Consider the following 23888-nt stretch of genomic DNA (forward strand, 5'->3'; position numbering starts at 1 on the left):
TGTTCTTCTAGAACTCTCTTGATGATCCAGTGGATGTTGGCAATTTGATCTCTGGTTCCTCTGTCTTTTCTAAAACCAGCTTGAACATCTTGAAGTTCACAGTTCATATATTGCTGAAGCCTGGCTTGGAGAATTTTGAGCATTACTTCACTAGTGTGTGAGATGAGTGCAGTTGTGCAGTAGTTTGAGCATTCTTTGGCATTACCTTTCTTTGAGATTGGAATGAAAACTGACCTTTTCCAGTCCTGTGGCCACTGCTGAGTTTTCCAAATTTGCTGGCATATTGAGTGCAGCACTTTCATAGCATCATCTTTTAGGATTTGAAATAGCTCAACTGAAAATCCATCACCTCCACCAGCTTTGTTCGTGTGATGCTTCCTAAGGCCCACTTGACTTCACATTCCAGGATGTCTGCTCTAGGTGAGTGATCACACCATCGTGATTCTCTGGGTCATGAAGATCTTTTTTGCACACTTCTTCTGTGTATTCTTGCCACCTCTTCTTAATATCTTCTGCTTCTGTTAGGTCCATACCATTTCTGTCCTTTATTGAGCCCATCTTTGCATGAAATGTTCCCTTGGTGTCTCTAATTTTCTTGAAGAGATCTCTAGTCTTTCCCATTCTATTGTTTTCCTCTGTTTCTTTGCACTGATCACTGAGGAAAGCTTTCTTATCTCTCCTTGCTATTCTTTGGAACTCTGCATTCAGATGGGTATATCTTTCCTTGTCTCCTTTGCTTTTTGCTTCTCTTCTTTTCAGAGCTACTTGTAAGGCCTCCTCAGATAGCCATTTTTCTTTTTTGCATTTCTTTTCCTTTTTTTTTTTTATTTTTGCATTTCTTTTTCTGGTCCCATCACTTCATGGCAGATAGATGGAGAAAAGTAGAGAGAGTGACAAATTTTATTTTCTTGGGCTCCAAAATCACTGCAGATGGTGACTGCAGTCATGAAATGAAAAGACAGTTGCTCCTTGTAAGAAAAGCTATGACAAACCTATACAGTGTATTAAAAAGGAGAGACATCACTTTGCTGACAATGGTCCACAGAGTCAAAGCTATGGCTTTCCAATAGTCATGCACAGTTGTCAGAGTTGGACCATAAAGAGGGGTGAGCACCAAACATGTTTTTGAACTGTGGTGCTGGAGAAGAGTCTTGAGAGTCCCTGGGACTGCAAGCAGATCAAACCAGTCAAACCTAAAGGAAAGGAGTCCTGAATATTCACTGGAAGGACTGATGCTGAAGCTGAAGCTCCAATACTTTGGCCACCTGATGTGAAGAGCCGACTTGTTGGAAAAGACCCTGATGCTGGGAAAGACTGAGGGTAGGAGGAGAAGCAGGTGACAGAGGATGAGATGGTTGATGGCATCATCAACTCAGTGGACAAGAGTTTGAGCAAAGGCTGGGAGAATAGTGAAGGGCAGGGAAGCCTGGCAGGCTGCAGTCCATGGGGTCGCAGAGAGTCAGACACAACTGAGTGACTAAACAACAGCCACTAAGCTGTGGTGACTGGTCAGAGGGCAAGAGAAAACTATTATGACTGTCTACTTTCCCTTACTCCCAGTAAGAACCACCCTCCAGACAGTGTACTCCTTTCACCTCTAAATGGAAGATGGGGGATGGGTGATTGAGATCCCTAATTAGAGCTCAGAATAAGCATTCAGTAAGTATCATTGTTGTTACTATTATTTTTCCTAACCTCAGCTGAGCCAGACTTAAATTCTCGAATGGAGCTCTACTTAAAGGTGGGGAAATCATTATTATAACATGCACAAATTACTTGGGCTATCAAAATACTGCTCTTCTAGCTTACGGAGCCGCTCGACCCTAATTGCTGTCAGATGGACCTGACTTCCCTTTTCTAAGAAGGTTCTCAGTCTCTCCTTACTGTCATTCTCTCACACGCTCTCTTCATCACTTTTCTCATTTTGTCATTACACGTTCGTTTGCTAGCTTGTTTACTTGTTTATGGTACATCACTCCTTCCCCCTGCATCACCCTGGCTCCATTAGCCAGACTGTAAACTCCATCAGAACAAGAATGCTGTGATACTCCCCATCAAATGAGTCAAGGAAATGTGCCTGAAGAGCCTACTCAAAGAATCTGTCTTTTAAATTCTTAGCCCCTTCTCTATTGTGTTTTCATCACTCCCTCCTCTCCTTTCAACACTCATGAAGTTGGGTTCTCTGATCTGGAGAATTTCTAGGGAACTCAAGGAATGGTAAGTGGGATTTGTAGCTTTCTCTAGGTCCTTATCAGCATAGAATAAAACACCACTGGCATAAAGGGACGCACTCTCTTCCTTACCACCATAGGGAAGAATACAGATTCTTTCCTTATGCCATACTCATCACCTGCAAAGTATTCATAGTTTGATAAAGTATTCCATCTTTCCTCAAAATATTATTATCTCTGCTTCATATTGAAAAATGGTACCTGAGTGTTGTCTCTCTGAAGTTTTCCAACTACCATACTTTTGATCTTCTATGGAACCAAGGATGCCCATTAACGGTTACTGGCTATCATTTCTCCATCTTAATTTCTGCCCTCATCTTCTTTCCCATCCCTGTCTTCACCCGACACAAACTCCTATCAGATAAATCTAATTGCCTGTTTGCAACCCAGTAAACTGGTCCTACTAGGATTGACTTTTCCTTCACAGCAACTGCAGAGACCCAAGAACATGAGCAAGGCCATGCTAAGTGGCTGTGAATCTTCGGGACTGTGGGTGCCTTTGTGACAGGCCCCTACTGTTGCAGTGAAATCAAGTATTCTTGAACCCTGCTTATTACTCTGTGGTTGACTCCTACTTTATTTTGTCTCCAAGTCCTATACCGTACAATTGTACCTAAGGCAGAGAGGGGGTTAATAACAAATTTCCAGTTACTACATAGTTGTCATTCATCCCGTCATTCTGACCTGAGTTGGGAGTCACCCATGTCTCAGTTTGATGAACTGGAGCAGTGGTTCTCAACCTTTTTCCCATTTGGAAACCCATGACAGGCAGTGTTCAAATGCATCACACACTCCAAAGGGCATTCGCAGGGTTACAAAAGCAGTAGCTTTAACTCTATCCGTTTCTCTTCCACTCAAGAAAGCATATAAGATGCAAGCTGAGCGAGGGTGGCATTATTATAGAAATCATCTTGAATTGTTCCAATTAATAAAAAGTTAAACATTAGCGAAACTTTGGACTCTAATAATAAAAATTTAGGGAACATGGAACATAGTTTACAAATGATTGCACATCAGCATCCTGCAGTCATCTAGAGGAATGTGGTCTAGACATTATGGTTATACCCTGACTCTACTCACTTGTGCAAGTGTGAAAGCACGGGATACTGAGGTAGGAGATAAGATTCAGCAAGAAGGAGGCCTGTCTGGGTTATGTGTATGGTCCATCTAGTGCCAATTTGATGAAAATAAAGCTGAGGGTTGGGATTACCCTGGGGGTCCAGTGGTTAAGAATCTGCCTGCCACTGCAGGGGATGTTGGATTCCTGGTCAGGAAACTAAGATCCTATATGCTGCAAGGCAACTCAGCTACATGCTGCAACTTGAGAAGTCTCAGCTCTGCAACTAGAGAAAGCCCATACACCACAACACAGACCCAGTGCAGCCAAAATAAAAACAAAGCAAAAACAAACAAACAAAAAACAGATTAAAAAACTGTTCTGGGGGGCTTCGGAGGGAAATTAGAGAAATTTTTGATGAGGTACACGCAAGAAACATAGGAGGTACTCAAATCTTTGTTGAGTTTTGAAAACATTCTCAAACCAAACTGGCCAAATGGATTCTGTATGGTGCTGAAAGCCTTTCCCTCAAGAGTGAAAACTTTTTCTTATTCAAACTTTTTGTCAGTGACTGGCATAGCACTGTATGCAACTAAAGTCAGTGATTCTCAAAGCGTGGTCTGGGGACCTGGGGGACAGGAGGCCTGGAAGGTTAAAACTCTAACGCTTATGTATGGAATTTAGAAAGATGGTAACGATAACCCTGTATGCGAGACAGCAAAAGAGACACAGATGTATAGAACACTCTTTTGGACTCTGTGGGAGAGGGAGAGGGTGAGATGATTTGGGAGAATGGCATTGAAACATGTGTAATATCATATACGAAACAAATCGCCAGTCCAGGGTCGATGCATGATACTGGATGCTTGGGGCTGGTGCACTGAGATGACCCAGAGGGATGGTATGGGGAGGGAGGAGGGAGGGGGGTTCAGGATGGGGAACACAAGTATACCTGTGGCAGATTCATGTTGATGTATGGCAAAACCAATACAATATTGTAAAGTAATTAACCTCCAATTAAAATAAATAAATTTATATTAAAAAAAAACTCTTTTCAAAATAATACTAAGATGACATTTCCCCTTTTCAATATTATCCTGCCACAAAATATAAGTTCATTGATTTCAGATTCCACATTGAAAGTAAATCTTAAAAATAATCACTGTTGAGTTTTGATATAAAATCAAAGTAGAGTTTACACAGTTATCTGGAAAGGCTATAAAATATAAAAGGTATTCCTCCCTTTTCCAAATAGTTATCTGTTTGAGGCCAGCTTTTCTTCATACGCTTAAACCAAAACAGTATTGGATGCTGAAATAGACAGGAGAATCCTACTACCTTCTATTAAGAGATTTGCAGACTTGTCAACTAATGCCATTCTTCTCACCAATTTTTTTTTGGAAAAGAAAGGGTCTTTTTAAAAATATGTTTCCCTAGGTTAACATTGGTAATGCACTTACGATTGCTATTTTAATATAAACTATTTTTAAAGTATCTCAGTTTTCGTTCCTAATGTGGTAGATATAAACAGATATAACCCACATAAACCAACACTCTTTAGGGTCTTCAATAGTCTTTACAAGTGTAAATTTGAGGACCACTGAGCAGAAATTTTATTATTTTCTATGATAAGGAGATGAAAAATATATTTTATCTCAGTATAAGTAAGACTTTCTTTGAACCATATCCTAATATTAATCATTTCATCAAAAGCCAGGAGCTGATGTCACTTGACACCCATTTGAATGCTGTTTCTGTATTTTAGGGTACCACATCTGATAGATAGCTCAAGTCCAAATGGGTCATTTAATATTAAAAGGTCGTGGGACCAACCCTGATCTAACCAGTGAATGCATGTTAATGTGGAATACTTGGATGAGTACAACATGGATGAATAGAAATGTGTTTTCATTTTAATTGGGGCTATAAAGAAATCTGAAAGTTTTAAGCATATTTTATTCCTGATCCCCAAAGATCTGGATTTTCTGGGAACTGCTGTCTGGAAGATCTTGGCAGTACATGTGTTTCAAAGATCTAGTGTGGCAGAATCATAACTAAACTGAGGATTCCATCCCTCTTGCCAAAATACACTTTGAAGGCTACAAAGATTTGACTGAAAGTCCTGATTTCCCAGCCCTGAGGTGAAAGCAGAAGAAATGTATCGTGTCTTTGAGTCGTCAGCTTGAAGTGGGAAAGTAGAAAAGGGTCAATGTGCTCAGAGGCACAGTAAAAATGTGATTTGAGATATACTCCTCTGGGCTGTCGTCCCAAACCTGATCACAAATGAAAGTGAGCACAGTTCTTACCTTCTGGTGAAACGGGAGTGGGGTTAGGAAGGAGTTGTCTCATGAGCATTTGGGATATAGCAGTTGTGCATAAAAGTTAAGTTTCTCTATCTTTCAGGCTTTTGTGATAATACAGAGCAACAGAAGAACATTTTCATAAGCCTTGCAGTAACAGGATCTATAATTTTATGGACTGGAGTATCTTGGAGACCAGGAATTCTGTTAGCCTCAAGGATAATTTGCTGAAATAATGCACAGATGGAAAAAAAAAATGAGGCTGAACTATATACATTCCTTTTTGCCATTAAATAGGCAATGAAATAAAAGATCACGTAGAGAAAAGGGGAAATCCCACCTCAATACATTATTCCCTATTTGTATTTTAAAGGAGGAAGAGAAGTGACAGAGGATGGTCATTACTGGGAGTTTAATTGGTTGCAGCAGCCTCATTTACCTGTTCATGGTATCAGAACCCCATACTCGGCACATCTCATTTAATGTTAACATATTTTAAAATGCCAGTGAGCTTAAGAGTAGCAGCAAGTGATGCACTGTAATAAAGAAGCACGGGGGTTAAATTAAAAGTGGAGGAAGTAACCTGGCCAAAGAAACTGGAAGCAGAATTCGTTTGTAGGTTTTATTTAGACCTCTGATTTTTCTAGAGGAATTAGGATTCTTTATTGCAGTTCTTACTTAGCTTGACTGATAGATTTTAGTTAAAATAGACCCTCGTATTCTATTCCTGCTATGAACCATAGTAGATTATTTTGTTATAATTATATTTCATTAATAAAAATGATAAAAATGTGCAATATCCAATTAAGAGACGAGACTATATAACCTGGAAAGGATTACTTTCTTTTCATCATCTTATAAAATTACAAAGCCAGTCTGTTTCTTTGGACAATTAATCAACAACATCCTACCTCTCCTGTTGGTTAAAAATTGCTAAAACTTTCTGTTACATCTGGGAGTACTTCCCAAAATATATAACAGCAAGTCATGTCTTTCAAAGAGGTGATGGCTCTGCAGTGTATAATTGTGTTCATGCTCATCAAGCCATAGATTTTTAAATACATGGTAAATATTTTGTGGTCCAAACTACTGAGAGGTCATCCTTTGTGCAATTGGGGTCTGGAGAATGCAATTACTCCTGTGCGTGCAACACTGCATCCACAGATAACCAAATGCCTACAACTGTAATACATTATGCAGTTATCAGCTACTAAGCTTTCATTTTGGGGTTTTAAATAAGTTAGTGCAAGCCCAATTGGTTGGCACATGGTATGATTATTTCTGGGGCTAATTCCACACCAGATCTGATTAGAAGTCTCCTACGGAAATGGTAACAGAGGACAAGGCTGCAGCTTGTATTAAATATGTACCTGACTCCTACACACCTACCAACTGGTCTTGAATAGTGAATCCCTCCCAATTATGGGAATTAAATGACTGTATTGAATAGATTGAGGGGGCATGTATTTAGAGAAAAAATTGCTTCACTTTCATATACTTCTATTATCATAAATTATGTAGATAAGTCTCCAGTCTCCAGGTGACAAAGTAGGCATGTTGTGGCCAGCTGAAATCTTCTTCAAGTACTCCCAGGGGAAGTGTATATAATAAAAAGGTATGTTATCATCATTGGTAGTTCAGATAGTAAAGAATCTGCCTGCAATGCAGGAGAGCCAGGTTCGATTCCTGGGTCAGGAAGATCCCCTGGATAAGGGAATGGCAACCCACTCCAGTATTCTGGCCTGGAGAACTCCACGAACAAAGGGGCCTGGAAGGCTACCATCCATGGGGTCACAGAGTCAGACACTACTGAGCAACTAATAAGGAAGGAAAGGAATCATTAAAAAAAAAAAAGGAGGTATGGTTTGAGAACTATGCCTGTGGTATAGGTACCAGATGACAGTTTAAGTTATTTAAATCCAATTTAATGTTCACAGTCATTTCATAACCTAAAGCATAAATTTTAGAAACAAACACAATATGATCAAAGCCCAGGTATTATTCTCTTGTGAAAATTTGAAATTGGGCTTTTTAAATACTCAGTTAAGAAAAATACCTGAGCTTATTCTTATCTCTTAGAAAATACATGATTAGCAACATTTTTTGCTCACCTAAAATGCGTTGTTATGTTGTTAAGAAGCAAAAATTACTGCAATAAAGAAAATGTTCAAATTTAGTATGTATTTAAACTGAGCATGAGTAATCTAGAAGAAAGCTAATTTTACTATCAGATTTAAAATAATGTCTTCTAGTTATAGTTTCTGTCCAGGTTATTTTTGTTGTTGTGTAGTCCCTAAGTTGTGTCAGATTCTTTTGCCACCCCATGGACTGTAACCCACCAGGTCCCTCTGTCCATGGGATTTCCCAGGCAAGAATACTGGCGTGGGTTGCCATTTCCTTCTCCAGGGGATCTTCTTGACTACTACTTAATTTATATTCAGCAATCTCTTTTTGGAATTTTAAGACAGCTTCATTTAAAATTATATTTTATTAATCAATTTATATTACTATCTGTTACTTTCATAAGTTGACCTCTTTGGAGGCTTGTTTTCTATTAGGCTTTTCTGCAGGGCTGACTGCTTGGGGCTGCAGAGTCAGAAGGTAGGGTATAGGAGGGAAGAAATTTGTGAAATTGGGTTTATAATAACTTTGTGCTTGTCAACACTAAAAGCATGGGGGTCTTATTTCTATTTATAGTTCTGAATAAAATAGAGCCTGCAAGACAAACTTTCCCACATGATATCAGGTCAGGTCCACAATTAGTTGCAGAAGCAAAAGGCTTTTGTACCTTATTCTAAGGACTCGAGCCAGTTAATTGGGTCTGCAATTAGCCTCTCTGGTTGTAATCAATTACAAGTGCAATTTCTGTGTGTGAACTAATTTTGTGTGCAAAAGTAGTCCCACCAAAACAAAAGCCTAAGTTAGAATGAAATTCAACTCTGTCTTACCTCACTTACATCCCCAGGAAGGAACCAATTTTTTCTGTGAGTCTTGAAGAAAGACATAACCTAAAAGTATCTATGCAACTGAAGTATTTTCTTAACTTTTCTACAAGTACTTAGATGTAAATACTTTAAAATCTAGGAAAGTATACATTACTTTGTTATTACTAATATTTAATTAATTTAACATATCATCTTAATAATATTTACATAATTATTAAAAATTTTTTGCTTCTCATGTGTTAGTTTCTATACTATGCATAAGTATCCAAACTCATATACACAAATAAATTACAATCCAGAATTCCATTACAATAGATCACTTAATGCGTTGCTCTACTTAAAAGGCCTTAATATGTAACATGAAGATTCAATGAGTTTTACTGTCTGTCAAAACTCTATCAAGTCAGCTTGGGAAATTTGGCCTCGACCAAGGAAATTTAACACACTTGACAGATAAAAAGCAAAACAAAACAAAACAAAGATGCAAATGAATCCCAAACATTTTGACAACAGTTGATGTTTTAAAGGAACTTCCAACATACATTTCTGAAATTCCCAATATCATTTTGGCATACCTATTTTACTACTGTGTTGCAGACAACAGCTTTTAAGTTCCCCAATTCATAAATGTAATTAAATAATTACATTAGTGCTAATTAACATGAAACTGCAGATTATTTAAGCGCAAAAAACACTATTCAACTTCTTAATTATTCTTGTTCACACAGCATTTCCTTTTGCTCAGGCGCCCTAGGTGCAAATAAAGCATCCCATCTGCTCGTAATTAGAACTAAATAATTTCAGAGAATGTAGCTTATCATTTTGACTGCACATTTGATTAAAAACAGTGTACAAGCAATATCCTGGCTTATTGGCGTAACAACAACAACACACACAAGCCTGTGTTCTTCCATCATTAAAGAAGATCGAAAACATTATCTGTTATTTCAGGGGGAAAAATACAACTTTTTAGTTCATTTCATACAGATGAAAGCGAATTACAGCAAATCACCTCTCCACTGAATAGCAGCCCCCACATAATGACTTTATTTGCTTAATCCCCAAATTAAACGCCGTCTCGAGCGAGGGCCCTGTGTTATTACTCTCATCATGTCGAGAACATTTTCCTGCCGAGACCAATTTGAATAAAACAAGGGGCCTTCCTTGAACTCAATCAAGGAGCCATAATGTGGTGGGTAATAGAGGTTGCTGATAGATTTGCAGGCAAAAGTGTTATACCTAATGATGGGATATGGATAATAGTCCTCCTGGAGGTCCTGATGCGATTCCAGTTGGCTGCCAGATGCTAAAAATCAAGAGGAGCATTGATCAGTGACAGGAAGCTGTAGTGGATTCATCTAGTCAAACTTCAGCTGTTTTTCCACTGTACAGTTAAGCCAGGCATAAATTATATTAATTGATTTAATTACATACTTAAAACATCTTCCCCAATTAATTTAATTAGGTGGCTACATGATGCTACTGGCAGGGGAAGATTAGAGGCAGCTCACTTAATTAACAGAATATGAATGAAAAAAAGAGAAAGCAAACATAAATGAAATTGTGAGCACTAATTAAAAGGCTGTCTGCAAACTTAAATACTTTCTGACAAAGTGGTGACAGCAATGTAGACAAGAGAGGATTTTTTTTTCCCTAGCAAATTAAAGTGCCCAGGAGGTATATATAGGGAGAAAAGGTAATGCAGTTAAAACATTGATTTTCTGACAGAACTACCATAGTCAAAGTGAAGCGACTTTTTTTCTACAGAAAAATTGCAACAGATTTTGCAGGCACAAAAGCCCGATTCCTTATTAGGGCTAAAATATGATGTAGAGACAAAGGTAGGGTTTGTGCATTGCACATTAAAGGGAGTGGAGGGGGTAGGGAGTTGGAGAGAGAGAAGGAAGATAAAGAGACAACTTACTGCAATCGTTCAAGCGAGAAATGTTTAGAAAAAGAGGTCTGCCTTAACAGCTGGCAGCCTTGTGTACCTTGGCTCGGATGCGGAAATTCTCCAGGTGTCTTTCACGTGATTCCTTCAGAAGCTTCCTGAGCCGGGTCTTATGGCAATGTAAGAGCCACGCGATGGCGATGACACCTGATGCCCACTTCTGCCGGCGATAAGACAGGAAATGTCTTCTTGCTTTGTAGCATTTCCATGTGGCTTGGATCTTCACGGCAGCCTCTCTCCTTCCATCCTGGCCCTTGTACCTCTGTCCTGGAAGATTTAACATCATTTGGATGTCAACTGGGTTCTCGAACACTGAGAGAAGGTCGTATCTGGTAAGTTTATTCTTCAGCTCAAACTCTGGAAGGAGTGTTACTAAACTGTTAGCTTTTATTTTGACTTCTGGTATCGCATAGTCCTTGAGAAACTTCTCGATGTATTCCAAGAGAGAAAAAATACTTCCCCAAGACAAACTGAAATGCTCCTTGAACGCTAAGAAGTCCGGGGCTGTCTTGTCTACAACGCCATTGTAAATAAAAAAGTCATAATCCCACAGTGATTTCTGGGTCTTAGAAGGTGCTGTCACTTTCATGGCCTGGGAAAGGAAAGTGTCGGCAGAGATGAAATAACTGAATGGTCAACACATACACTATCACATTAACATTTATTACCTGAGAATGGGAGGATATGAATCACAGTTCTGATTAAATACATACATCATTATGTCATAATAGGAAAGTCTTGCTGTCATATAATCATCAGACTCATTGCCAGAAGAATATCTTAGAGGTTGCTCAAAGCTATAACCATTCTTACAAAAGTGTTGTAAAACTGATCACATAAAAATCATGCATTTAGTTTGCTTTGATATGGTGAGCTGACCCCATAATCTCTGTGATTTTCTTTTCACACATGCATGAATGGAAGCATGTCACTGTTTTCTTGTTCATAAATTATCCACCAATCCTGAAAAATAGAATGACGCCTTTCTTTGCAGTTTCTACGACTCCTTCAGATAAGCCCCTCAAAGCTGCCCTGTCTGTTCTGAACTTTTCTAACAGATCAGCACTTTTCAGCATTTTGGAGTTCTTCTGTCACCTTCTGTGAATATCCAGGAATTAGTTTTATAAAAAGCATTATGTTGTATGTTATCACCCTTGCCACTTTCAAGGTTTATCTTCACATGTTCTTTTATTCTTAAATCTGGACACTTCTTAGGGACATATCTGGAGCTATCCCCAGGCAGACAGAATCTGAAATTTCACAATTAAAACCAAAGAAATTTGCTTTTCATTTTGTTCCTATCAGTACTGATTGAGTTTTAAGTCATGAAAATATATTATTTTTATTTTTAAATGTCAAGAGGCATTCTCTAAGAATGAGATTATTGGGCAGTTTTTTTATTCTTTACACTTTTCTGCATGAAAAAAACTGAACAAATGCTATTTTAAAAATAAAATAAGAGATTTGGATGACAACAAGCAATATGTGTCATACATACATTGCTTTAAAAAACAGAAAAAAGGAAAAGGAAATTTTGTGTCACTGTCCTCTATGAAACTACTTGCATTTCATTATTTAAACCCACGGTACTAGAAAAACAGACATTCTGCCCCATGGTCTAAATGAGTCCTATGGCCTGAAGTGTGAGGGGTGTAGGTGTTTCAGGTCCTGCCTTCTCGTTAGTCAACTAGGTATCAGCTTAACTGTGCTGACTGCTTCTCGCTAAGGGATTTAAGGAACAGATTGTCTTCAATATGTCAACATTTTCAGGTGCACAAACTCCATCTCTACCAGATTATAGATTAAGAATTTTCACAAAACACAAAGGAAAAAGAGACCCAGTTAATTTATCAATGACTATTATTCCACAACACTGTGCTGAGAATTACTACGTTAAATTGTGCATGCTCTCTCTTTACTAAACAAATGTTAACTGATATTAACTAACAAATTCAAAGCAGAAAGGTAAGAGAAAAGCAAGCCCGAAGATATATTTACAATAAAACCACAGTAAGGAAACACAAGGGGAAAAAAAAAATCACCTTTCAATTCTTTTTCTTTTCTTGGGTTCCAGGCAGTAGAGTAATTAATTAGGCTGCCATCTCAAGTAAAAATGCTGAAAAGCAAGTGTTAAGTTTGAAAGGGGGGTAATTTCCTTGAATTTTGAAGCAGACTTGTATAGCAACAAACTTTTGCATACTTTCTGAGTCATTATAGGCATAAGAACAATGGAGAAAGAATTTTACCAAGACTCTAGCCCTTTCTGAGCTAATCAAGACTCTAAAAGAGAATGCAAACTATTTGGTAGATGGAAACAAATTCCTTTTTCTTGGACGGGCAAGAGGGAGTTAGAGAAGCAATGCCTCCTTCGGCAGACATCAACCCTGGCAGGAAGAGCTTAGCTCCTGGTAGAAGACAAGGGGCACGTGTTCCAAAAGCAGTATCACTTGGCTACATTTCTGCCTTCCTTCAAGAAAGAAGATGGTGGGAAGGTTAGAATTCAGAGAAGAATGGCAGTACTTCATCACTGAGGGACAGACATGCAGAATAATCACAGACGTACAGAACTGGCTGGTCCTGCCAGTTATGTGGTTGATTTTGTGAACAAGACCCTGAGATTCCTATAAGAAGCACAGCTATGAACGAAAGATTCACCAGAAAGTCTTGTCTCCTTGGTAACATTAAACTAGTTTTGAAATTCCTTTTCTTTACAATGAGTCGTGTGGAATTGGAGCAATCTTGGGAGAAGTTTAGAAAGGAGTGGACTCTTAAGCCTCTATTAGACAGTGCCCTTCCAGGGAGTAGGTCTAGGCATTGACACAGCAGCAAATGCATCTAAGACCTTTTGAAAGAATAGCTGTGCAGTGGGAATGGGGTGACCGAATTGCACAGGGGCTGTTTTAGAACAAAGGGATTACACCTCCCTACCTTCTTGGATGATATTCCAGTAAAGACATGCTCTCAAAGGAAACACACTCTTGGACATCAAATAGACCACTCAGGCACAGGGAAGCTATGGGTTTAGAGTCAGCTAAAGCATAACTGTAGTACATCTGTCACAGAGAATGCCACACTTGGGAACACTTTAGACTTAGAGCAAGAAAAGACATGTCTCTCAAGAGAAAGGCTTCCCAAATTAAAGCAGTGCATCAGCACTGTGAGATCCATTGAGCAGGTAAAGACAAAGCTGCTTCACAGCCTGCTAGGAATGAGAGCCCTGATTAAAGGTCACGCCATGCTTCAGGTTCTGGTCCCTTCTGCTATTCTTCCCTTCCTATCTATCCCCATGAACTTGTCGACAATTATTTCTTGCTTTCTTTCCTCCTTCCTTCCTCATTCTCTCCTTCCTTCCTTCTTTCCCCTCTCTCTCTCCCTTTCTTTTTCCTCTCCTTCCTCTTCTCCTCCCAGCCGCTTTCTCGCTCCTCTCTTTTAAGATGTGCTGTACTACCGATACAGTGCTACTGACTCAATGGCCACACTGCTTCCTTCTAGCGGTGACGGTTGTCTATTGCGCCATCTGCATACTCACCTAGTTCTTTTCAGGACACCAGTCACACCTTTGTGAGATGCCTGGCCTTACTAATCAGCCCACATAGAGTCCAAATCTGTGGCTGTGGCCTAACTATTAGCATCCTGTTCTAACTGAGTCAACTAGCTTGGAAATTCTCTTCTTCATTTGCAAAGTGGAATTATTAACTAGGTGACTTTGAGAGTTTTTGGAGCAGTTATTTAGATAAAAAATTCAAAGTCTGAAACAAGCAGAAAGGCAGGATGTTGTTGTTCAGTCACTGAGTCAGGTCTGACTCTTTGCAACCCCATGGACTGTAGCATGCCAGGCTTCCCTGTCCTTCGCTATTACCCGTAGCTTACTCACATTCATGTCCAGTGTGTTGGTGATGCCATCCAACCATCTCACACTCCCTTGTCCCCTTCTCCTCCTGCCTTCAATCTTTCCCAGCATCAGGGTCTTTTCCAGTGAGTCGGCTCCTTGCATCAGATGGGCAAAGTATTGGAGCTTCAGCTTCGGCATCAGTCCTTCCAATGAATATTCAAGGTTAATTTTCGTTAGGATTGACTGGTTTGATCTCACTGTCCAAGGGACTCTAAAGAGTCTTCTCCAACACCACAGTTCAAAGGCATCAATCCTTTAGCGCTCAGCCTTTTTTATTGTCCAGCTTTCACATCTGTACATGACCACTGGAAAAATCATAGCTTTGACTATACGGACTTTTGTCAACAAAGTAATGTCTCTGTTTTTTAATATACTGTCTGGGTTTGTCATAGCTTTTCTTCCAAGGAGCAAGCATCTTTTAATTTTATGGCTGCAGTCATCTTACATAGTAATTTAAAGCCCAAGAAAATAAAATCTCTCACTGTTTTCATTCTTTCCCCGTTTTTAGCCATGAAGTGATGGGACCAGATGCCATGATCTTAGTTTTTAGAATGTTGACTTTTATGCCAGCTTTTTCACTTTCCTTTTTCACCTTCATAAAGAGGCTCTTTAGTTTTTCTTTGCTTTCTGCCATAAGGGTGGTGTCATCTGCATATCTGAAGTTATTGATATTTCTGCCTGCAATCTTGAATCTAGCTTGTGCTTCATCCAGCCTGGCATTTCTCATGATGTACTCTGCCTATAAGTTAAATAAGCAGGGTGACAATATACAGCCTTAATGGACTCCTTTTCCTATTTGGAACCAGTCTGTTTTTCCATATCTAGTTCTAACTGTTGCTTTTTGACCTGTATACAGGTTTCTCAGGAGGCAGGTAAGGTGGTCTGGTATTCCTGTCGCTTTAAGAACTTTCCAAAAAAAAAAAAAAGAATTTTCCAAGTTTATTGTGATCCACACAGTCAAATGTTTTAGCATAGTCAATGAAGCAGGAGTAGATGTTTTTCTGTAACTCTCTTGCTTTTTCTAGATCCAACAGATGTTTGAAATTTGATCTCTAGTTCCTCTGCCTTTTCTAAATCCAGCTTGAATATCTAGAAGTTCTTGATTCACACACTGTTGAAGCCTAGCTTGAAGGATTTTGAGCATTACTTTGCTAGCATGTGAAATGAGTGCAACTGTGTGGTAGTCTGAACATTCTTTGGCACTGCTCTTTGGGATTGGAATGAAAACTGACCTTTTCCAGTCCTGTGAGAGTTTCCAAATTTGCTGGCATATTGAGTGCAGCACTTTCACAGCATCATCTTTCAGGATCTGAAATAGCTCAGCTGGAATTCCATCACCTCCACTAGCTTGGTTCATAGTGATGCTTCCCAAGGTCCACTTGACTTCATGCTACAGGATGTCTGACTCTAGGTGAGTGATCACACCATTCTGGTTATCCAGGTCATAAAGATTTTTTTTGTATAGTTCTTCTGTGCATTCTTGCCACCTCTTCTTAATATCTTCTGCTTCTGTTAGGTCCATACCGTTTCTGTCCTTTATTGTGCCCATCTTTGCATGAAATGTTCCTTTGATATCTGTAATTTCCTTGAAGAGAGCTCTAGTCTTCCCCATTCTATTGTTTTCCTCTATGTCTTTGCATTGTTCACTTAAAAAGGGCTTCTTATCTCTCCCTGCTAGTCTTTGGAATTCTGCATTCAGATAGGTGTATCTTTCCTTTCTCCTTTGCCTTTTGCGTCTTCTTTTCTCAGCTATTTGTAAGGCCTTCTCAGACAGCCATTTTCCCTTTTTAATTTCTTTTTCCTTGGGGGTGGGTTTTGATCACTGCCTCCTGTATAATGTTATGAACCTCCATCCATAGTTCTTTAGGCACTCTGCATATCAGATCTAATCCTTTGAATCTACTAATCACTTCTACTCTATTATCATAAGGGACGTGATTTAGGTCATACCTGAATGGCCTAATGGTTTTCCCTATGTTCTTCAATTTAAGTCTGAATTTTGCAATCAAGAGTTCATGATCTGAGCCACAGTCAGCTCCCAGTCTTGTTTTTGCTGACTATATAGAGCTTCTCCATCTTCAGCTGTAAAGAATATAATCAATCTGATTTTGGTATTGACTGTCTGGTGATATCAGTCTGTGTGTAGACTCATCTGCTGTCAGAGGGTATTGGAAGAGGGTGTTTGCTATGACCAGTGCGGATGATGATTACCTATATCAGTAAGTTACAGATGTGAAGAAAAAAAGACAGGCCCAGTATTAGCTTCTAAAATTCAGACATAACCGCCTCAAAGAAAAATTCCAGGGAAAAGAAAGGCATGTGTTTAAATCTAATATGAATGTTTTCATCAAAAATGTTCTTTTCAAACATGCGGATAGCATGTGGATATGGGATTAAACTGTAGCCAAGGATCTCTAAATTGGATTTAAACAAGATCTCCTGGTGGTAAATGGTCCAGTTCTTGGGATAATCCAACATGGGATATCACCTTTGGAGAATGATTTGCCTAGAAGGATAGACTAAACCACTTTTGAATCTATTAGCCAATGTTCAGTTTCTCAAACAATCAGACATATCCACTAGTAATTAACCTAACCAGTTCCACTGTGTGAAAAAGATTAAGTTCTTCCTGCCATTATGGCTCTAACGGATACCTTAGTTCAGAGTATGAATGGAGTAACCTCCAGAGATGGAGAATTCATTACTCCCTGATGACCAGGGATGCCATTTGCCTGGCCTGTTCTTTAATATTCACTACGGGTTTGCAGTGTGTTAAGGCACCAAAACCTCAGCCTGCTAGACTTGTTTGAAAGATACATACAATATTCAGAGACAACAGCTGACCTCATCAGGGTTCAGGAATTGAGCCCAATCACAAACCTGAACTTTAGAGCATGAGGAGTCTTGAATGTTACTGGCCTCACCTTTAACCCAAATAAGATATTGTGGGTCCAGGGAAATGAGCCTTGGCCTTGAAGTCTGACCAACCTGGGATCAAGTCCAAGTCCAAGTCAAGTCTGCTACCCTGTGCTATGTATTCTTGGACAACTTACCATCTGCTATAGACTAAATGTTTGTGTCCTCACAAATTTCATATGTTGAAGCCTTAGTCCTCAGAGATAGGGCCTTTGAGAGGTAATTAGAACATGAGAGTGGAGTCTTCATGATGAGATTAGTGCCCTTATGAGAAGAGACAAAAGAGATCTCTTTCTCTACCATGTGAAGATACAACAAGAAGGCAGCCATTGTCAAACCAGAAAGAAGGTTCTCATCAGAACCCAGCCAGACTGGCACCCTGACCTTGGACTGCCAGCCTCCAGAACTGTGAGAATTGAAGTTTGCTGTTTAAGCCACACATTCTATGATATTTCATTATAGCAGCCTGAGGGGACTATGACAACATCCTTTCTAACACGTTTCTTATTTGTAAAAATGAGAGGTTCCTATGAAGTTGTTGTGAAGATTAGAATATATGTAAAGACCTTTTCACTGCCTGTTAAACCAACCCTGATGAACATGCCAGAGAACCATGGTATGGTGGAAAAGTGATGGATCTGAAGAAGATTAAGGATCTAGGTTGTCACCACCTTCTTCTGTGGCCTCTGTAGGAAGTCACTTCTCCCATGGGGTTTCAATTTACAACAGGGCACTTCTAATTTTGACACTCTATGTCTCTCTGACTTACAGTGTCACCTCTCCAGTACTATCTGTGTTTAATACATGCCTGGAGCTAGTCAGGCCATCAAATCAAAGGCAAACATCTCCTATAGCTTTACTTCATGTACCATGAAAGACACCCAGGTTTGCTTTTTCCCCCCCTTTTCTAGCTTTTATACAGGAAACTCTAGCAACTTACAAACTTATTTACAAACTTAGTTAACCCAAACTTACAAACTTATTTAACCCAAATAAGATATTGTAGGTCCAGGGAAATGAGCCTTGGCCTTGAAGTCTGACCAACCTAGGATCAAGTCCAAGTTCAAGTCAAGTCTGCTATAATAGCGAAATAGCTACCTGCATCAACTCTGTGTAAGATGGTCATGGGGAGAGAATCCCAAAAGGAGATAGTCCAGTATTTTAGGGTCAGCAAATCAACAGAACTGCTCTCAGTTTGTAGGACATAGAAACTGCCTAAGCCTTAAGGGTCAGTTAAGAGTGAGAGTCAGAGCCCTTCACCTTTACAAAGAGACTAAACAAACAAAGATAGAGAACTCACTGAGTTGAGCGTAAAGGCCACTCAGATCAGCAGCAATCCTCCAGGGATAATTTCTGTAATTGTTTTGGAAATCTACCTTTATTTAAATGATTTTTCCTGAACTCTGAAACACTTCCTGAGGAGAAAAAAATATCCTCATCTCTGGATGCATTCTTTTGGAGCAAAACCACTCAATGGATCCGGTTCTGACTGAAGATCAAACATTTGTTGATCAAAAGATTTTCTAAATAGATGGAATCTATATTTAGTCAAATGTAAAGTCTCCTTTTCCAGAGACATTTTGTTTTACTGCTGCACTGATTTCATCTTTCCTGCTGCCCTTCTACTACTCTCTGAGAGAATGTGGCCTAGTTCAGGGCCTCGTGGACAATTATGGTGGATGGGTAGAACCTGCTAGGGATATGTACCGAATAGCATGGGAATCCAGAGCAGACTGGATTTCTAGTTTTCTGAGAAAAAAAAACACACTATCATTTTCTCTATAGGTAAAGGAAAAAGAGCAAGCCTTGAGAAGGCCCTCTATCATCATCAAAGTAAAGTCTGACATGACAATTTTCTTGAGGAAAAATGTGTGTACAGCAAGTCCGTTGATCACAGATCGCTAAACACTTGCAGAATTCTTATAATACCTCATCTTGTCACGCTCTCTACACCTACATATATTGGACAGTCCAAAAGGTTCGTTCAGTTTTTTTCCATAAGATGGCTCTAGGAGAACTTAGTTGTCCTTAACTTCATTAGAAACAATTTTGTTAGAATGTATTGTGACAGCTGTCATATCAGGTGCATTAAAAAAAAAAAATCAAAACCGGTGAATTTTCTTTCTTCATTTTTTTAAAAAAGAAAATTTGGCTGTGTTGGGTCTTCGTTGCTGCGCGTGGGCTTTCTCTGCTTGTGAGTGGGGGCTATTCTCTGGTTGCGAGGTGTGCGGGCTTCTGGTTGCGGTGGCTCCTCTTGTTGCAGAGCACAGGGTCTAGGCACGTGGGCTCAGCAGTTGTGACTTGAGTGCTCTCGAGTGCGGGCCCAGTAGTTGTGGTTCATGGGCTTTGTTTTTCGGCAGCATATAGGATCTTCCCAGACCAGGGACTGAACCGGTGTCCTCTGCATTGCAAGGTGGATTCTTAAACTCTGGACCACCAGGGAAGCCCCCAAATTGGTGAATTCTTTGTATAGCCATTTTAATATTGAAGATGGAAGAAAAAAGACATTGTGGCATATTATGCTTTATTATTTCAAGAAAGGTAAAAATGCATCTGAAGTGCAAAAAAAAAAAGATTTGTGCAGTGAATGAAGAAGGTGCTGGGACTATGGAATGTGTCAAAAGTGGTTTGTGAAGTTCCATGCTAGAGACTTCTCCCTGGCCAATGTTCCACAATTGGTCAGATGAGTTGAAGTTGATAGTGATCAAACTGAACATTAATTGAGAACAATCAACATTATACCAGGCAGGAGATGGCTGACATACTCAAAATATCCAAATCAAGCACTGAGAATCATTTGCACCAGCTTGCGTACGTTATTGCCTTGATGTTTGCGTTACACACAAGGGGGGAAAAAAACCTTCTTGACTGTGTTTCCAAATGCAATTCTCTACTTAAATGTAACAAAAACATTCCATTTTTAAACAAATTGTGATGGGCGATGAAAAAAATGTATGCTGTACAATAATGGGGAACAGAAGAGATCATGGGGCAAGCAAAATGAACCAACAACAACCATACCAAAGGCCAGTCTTCATCCAAAGAAGGTGATGTTGTGTATGTAGTGGAATTGGAAGGGAGTCAGTCCTCTATTATAAGCTCCTTCTGGAATACCAAATGGTCAATTCCAACAAGAACTGCTCCCAAGTAGGCCAAGTGAAAGCAGCACTCAGTGAAAAGCATCTGGAATTAGTCAACAGAAAACATATAACCTTCCATCAGGATAATGTAAAACCATGTTTCTTTGATGACCAGGCAAAAACAGTTACAGCTTGGCTGGGAAGTTCTGAACATCCACCATATTCACCAGACATTGCATCTTTGGATTTCCATTTATTTTGATCTTTACAGAATTCTCTTAATGGAAAAAATTTCAAATCCCTGGAAGACTGTAAAAGGCACCTGGAACAGTTCTTTGCTCAAATGGAACAAACTATTGGGAAGATGGAATTATGAAGTTGCCTGGAAAATGGCAGAAGGTAGTGGAACAAAAGAGCAAATATGTTGTTCAATAAAGTTTTGGGTGAAAATTAAAGATGTGTCTTTTACTTAAAAATCAGAGGAAATTTTTGGCCAATCCAATATATTCTACTTTATTTTAATTCATAGCATTTGCCACTACCTCACATATTAAAATAAACAACTTTCCTTTTCCCTTATTAGAATACAAATCCCAAGAAGGCAGAAACTTGATTTGTTTTGTTCACTGCTATATTCCTAGTGCCTAGTACCCTGCCTGACCCACTGTGAAGGGTCAATAGAGAATCTCTGAATGAATGAATGAGTGAATAGTAAAATTTAAACTCAACGCCACTTGGGCTAGGTTTATAGCTCAATGCTGTTCTATGATCACACAAATTATTTGTAAACTCATAGCTTCAGGTTTGGAGCACTAATAGAAAGTTTGGTTATTTGTATCTGAAAATGTCTGTATCCTTTGACCAAGGAGTTCTATTATTGGAGAAGTCTCTTCAGAGTCCCTTGGACTGCAAGGAGATCCAACCAGTCCATCCTAAATGAAATCAGTCCTGAAGATTCATTGGAAGGACTGACACTGAAGCTGAAGCTCCAATACTTTGATCAATCTGATGCAAAGAACTGACTCATTGGAAAAGATGCTGATGCTGAGAGAGACTGAAGGTAGGAGGAGAAGGGGATGACAGAGGATGAGATGGTTGGATGGCATCACCGACTCGATGGACAGGAGTTTGAGTAAGCTCCGGGAGTTGGTGATGACAGGCAAGCCTGCCGTGCTGCAGTCCATGGGGTCTCAAAGAGTCAAACACGACTGAGCGACTGAACTGACTGACAAATATTTATGCACAAATTTGAAAGATGTTCATGGCAGTTTTATTTATAACAAAGAAAACTGGAAGCTTTTTATTTATTAATAACTTTCAGCTCAGTTCAGTCGCTCAGTCGTGTCCAACTCTTTGCGACCCCACGAATCGCAGCACGCCAGGCCTCCCTGTCCATCACCAACTCCCAGAGTTCACTCAGACTCACGTCCATCGAGTCAGTGATGCCATCCAGCCATCTCATCCTCTGTTGTCCCCTTCTCCTCCTGCCCCCAATCCCTCACAGCATCAGAGTCTTTTCCAATGAGTCAACTCTTCACATGAGGTGGCCAAAGTACTGGAGTTTCAGCTTCAGCATCATTTTCTCCAAAGAAATCCCAGGGCTGATCTCCTTCAGAATGGACTGGTTGGATCTCCTTGCAGTCCAAGGGACTCTCAAGAGTCTTCTCCAATACCACAGTGCAAAAGCATCAATTCTTCGGCGCTCAGCCTTCTTCACAGTCCAACTCTCACATCCATACATGACCACTGGAAAAACCATAGCCTTGACTAGACGGACCTTAGTCGGCAAAGTAATGTCTCTGCTTTTGAATATGCTATCTAGGTTGGTCATAACTTTTCTTCTAAGGAGTAAGAGTCTTTTAATTTCATGGCTGCAGTCACCATCTGCAGTGATTTGGAGCCCCCAAAAATAAAGTCTGACACTGTTTCCACTGTTTCCCCATCTATTTCCCTTTAATACTTATCAATAATTTGACATTTATAATTTAATGTCAAACAATCAGGTAATGGCTTCTGCCTTTCTCCTTTTCCTAGGGCCATCAGGGTGAGTGTCATAGGGGATGTGGAAACTGCTCAGAAACAATGACCTGGTCTAATATCCTCTTTATACAGATAGGGGAAAGGAGACTGCAGGGCAGTCACATGCTCAACGTCACATGTGTTGCTTGATTAAAATAGTTCAGCTACAGTGTAACATAGTTTTCTAACAAGAGGATTAAGAATATGTGATGGGAAAATACTAAAGACAGTAACAATATTGACTAAGAGAACTAAGACCCCGCATTTGATATTACAGTGTTACCACTCAAACCTAATCTTTCTACACCAAAGGATATTTTACAATAGAGTGTATGGCTTAAGAAATAGGATTTCCTTTTTCTATTTGTTTTCCTTTAGTTTGGAAAAAGTCTCTAGATTACAGAAAAGTATAGAGAATAATAAAAACATCTATCATGGACATACATTAATCTTTTGCCTTCTTTGACATATAAATATTACATATTTTGTCACATAAATATGTCATACATACATATATATATATATATATCCATGACTGATAAACTCATGAGAGTAAACTAAGAAAATCCAGTATCTTTAAATCAGGAGGACCTCCATGAGGATGAATTATGTTGTTCTGTGAAGTCCTATTGTTAGATAATACAGATTATATATAATAGAGATATATGAGATATATACATACATACACACATATATATATGAAGCAAAGAAGACAAAAAATATATATTAAAAATTTTAATATTTAAAATGCAGTACATTTTATACATTTATAATATATATTTATTTATATATGTTTAAATAACAGAAACAAAACATTAGGGACAACTGAAGTCCTCTCTATATTTCATTTTAGCTCATTCCTCTCCCTCCACCATTCTCAGAAGCAAACACACTCATGTATTCAACCCGGACTCTTATGTCCCATAAATGTATTTCTTTGCTTGTTTTATCTATACAGGTAGATTTTTAAAATCAAAATATTAATTAAAATTAAGTGGATCTTAACACTAGAGATGTTCCTAGTTGTTAAAATAATAAAAAGATTTATTTGTTGAGAGAGGCAATTTTAGAAACTTCAAACCTTTGAACTAGATTCCTTTTTTATTTTTTTGATTTCTTGAAATAACTACTACAAACTCTACTATGGTCTATTATTTTATTCCTTGGATCCTTATACTGAACTTGATTGACTCAAACTTATCATTCAGCCAAATGTATTGATACTTAGTTAAATGATCTAGGAGATAGAAAAGGCTGCTGAATTCAGAGCCAATAAAAGCAGACCTGAGCACAGAGGTGACAACCATTGTCCTGATACCGAAGGAAATAAAAATACCCCAGAAACTGGACATATACATGTATGATACTGAATAGAGAACACTTTAAAAGTACATTAGGGAGGCAGAGATATGTCTTTTAGAAAGATTTCCATCAAAAATTATTGAGATTTTAAAAAATGTCTAATGTTTGGAGCCCTAGGCAGTCATGCAGTTCATT

The 23888-nt window shown here is 39.0% G+C and overlaps 1 protein-coding gene across 4 annotated transcripts in view; it reads right to left on the reverse strand.

Annotated features, from left to right (window-relative positions):
• The window catches only part of LOC138073110 (IQ domain-containing protein H-like), a 131559-nt gene that overhangs the window by 106103 nt on the left and 1568 nt on the right, over window positions 1–23888 (reverse strand). For 3 of the 4 annotated variants that reach the window (XM_068964604.1, XM_068964603.1, XM_068964605.1), the window contains exons 2-3: window positions 10525–11076; window positions 9773–9839 (exon numbers count right to left, since the gene is read on the reverse strand). In XM_068964604.1, the coding sequence (XP_068820705.1) occupies window positions 9773–9839; window positions 10525–11073 (616 nt within the window). In that variant the 5' untranslated portion in view covers window positions 11074–11076. Of the gene's footprint in view, window positions 1–9772; window positions 9840–10524; window positions 11077–23888 lie in introns of those variants that run through there. The other variant, XM_068964602.1, reaches the window with a different exon arrangement.

This window comes from Capricornis sumatraensis, chromosome 2, assembly GCF_032405125.1.
Source record: "Capricornis sumatraensis isolate serow.1 chromosome 2, serow.2, whole genome shotgun sequence".
In the NCBI taxonomy this organism is placed as follows: domain Eukaryota; kingdom Metazoa; phylum Chordata; class Mammalia; order Artiodactyla; family Bovidae; genus Capricornis; species Capricornis sumatraensis.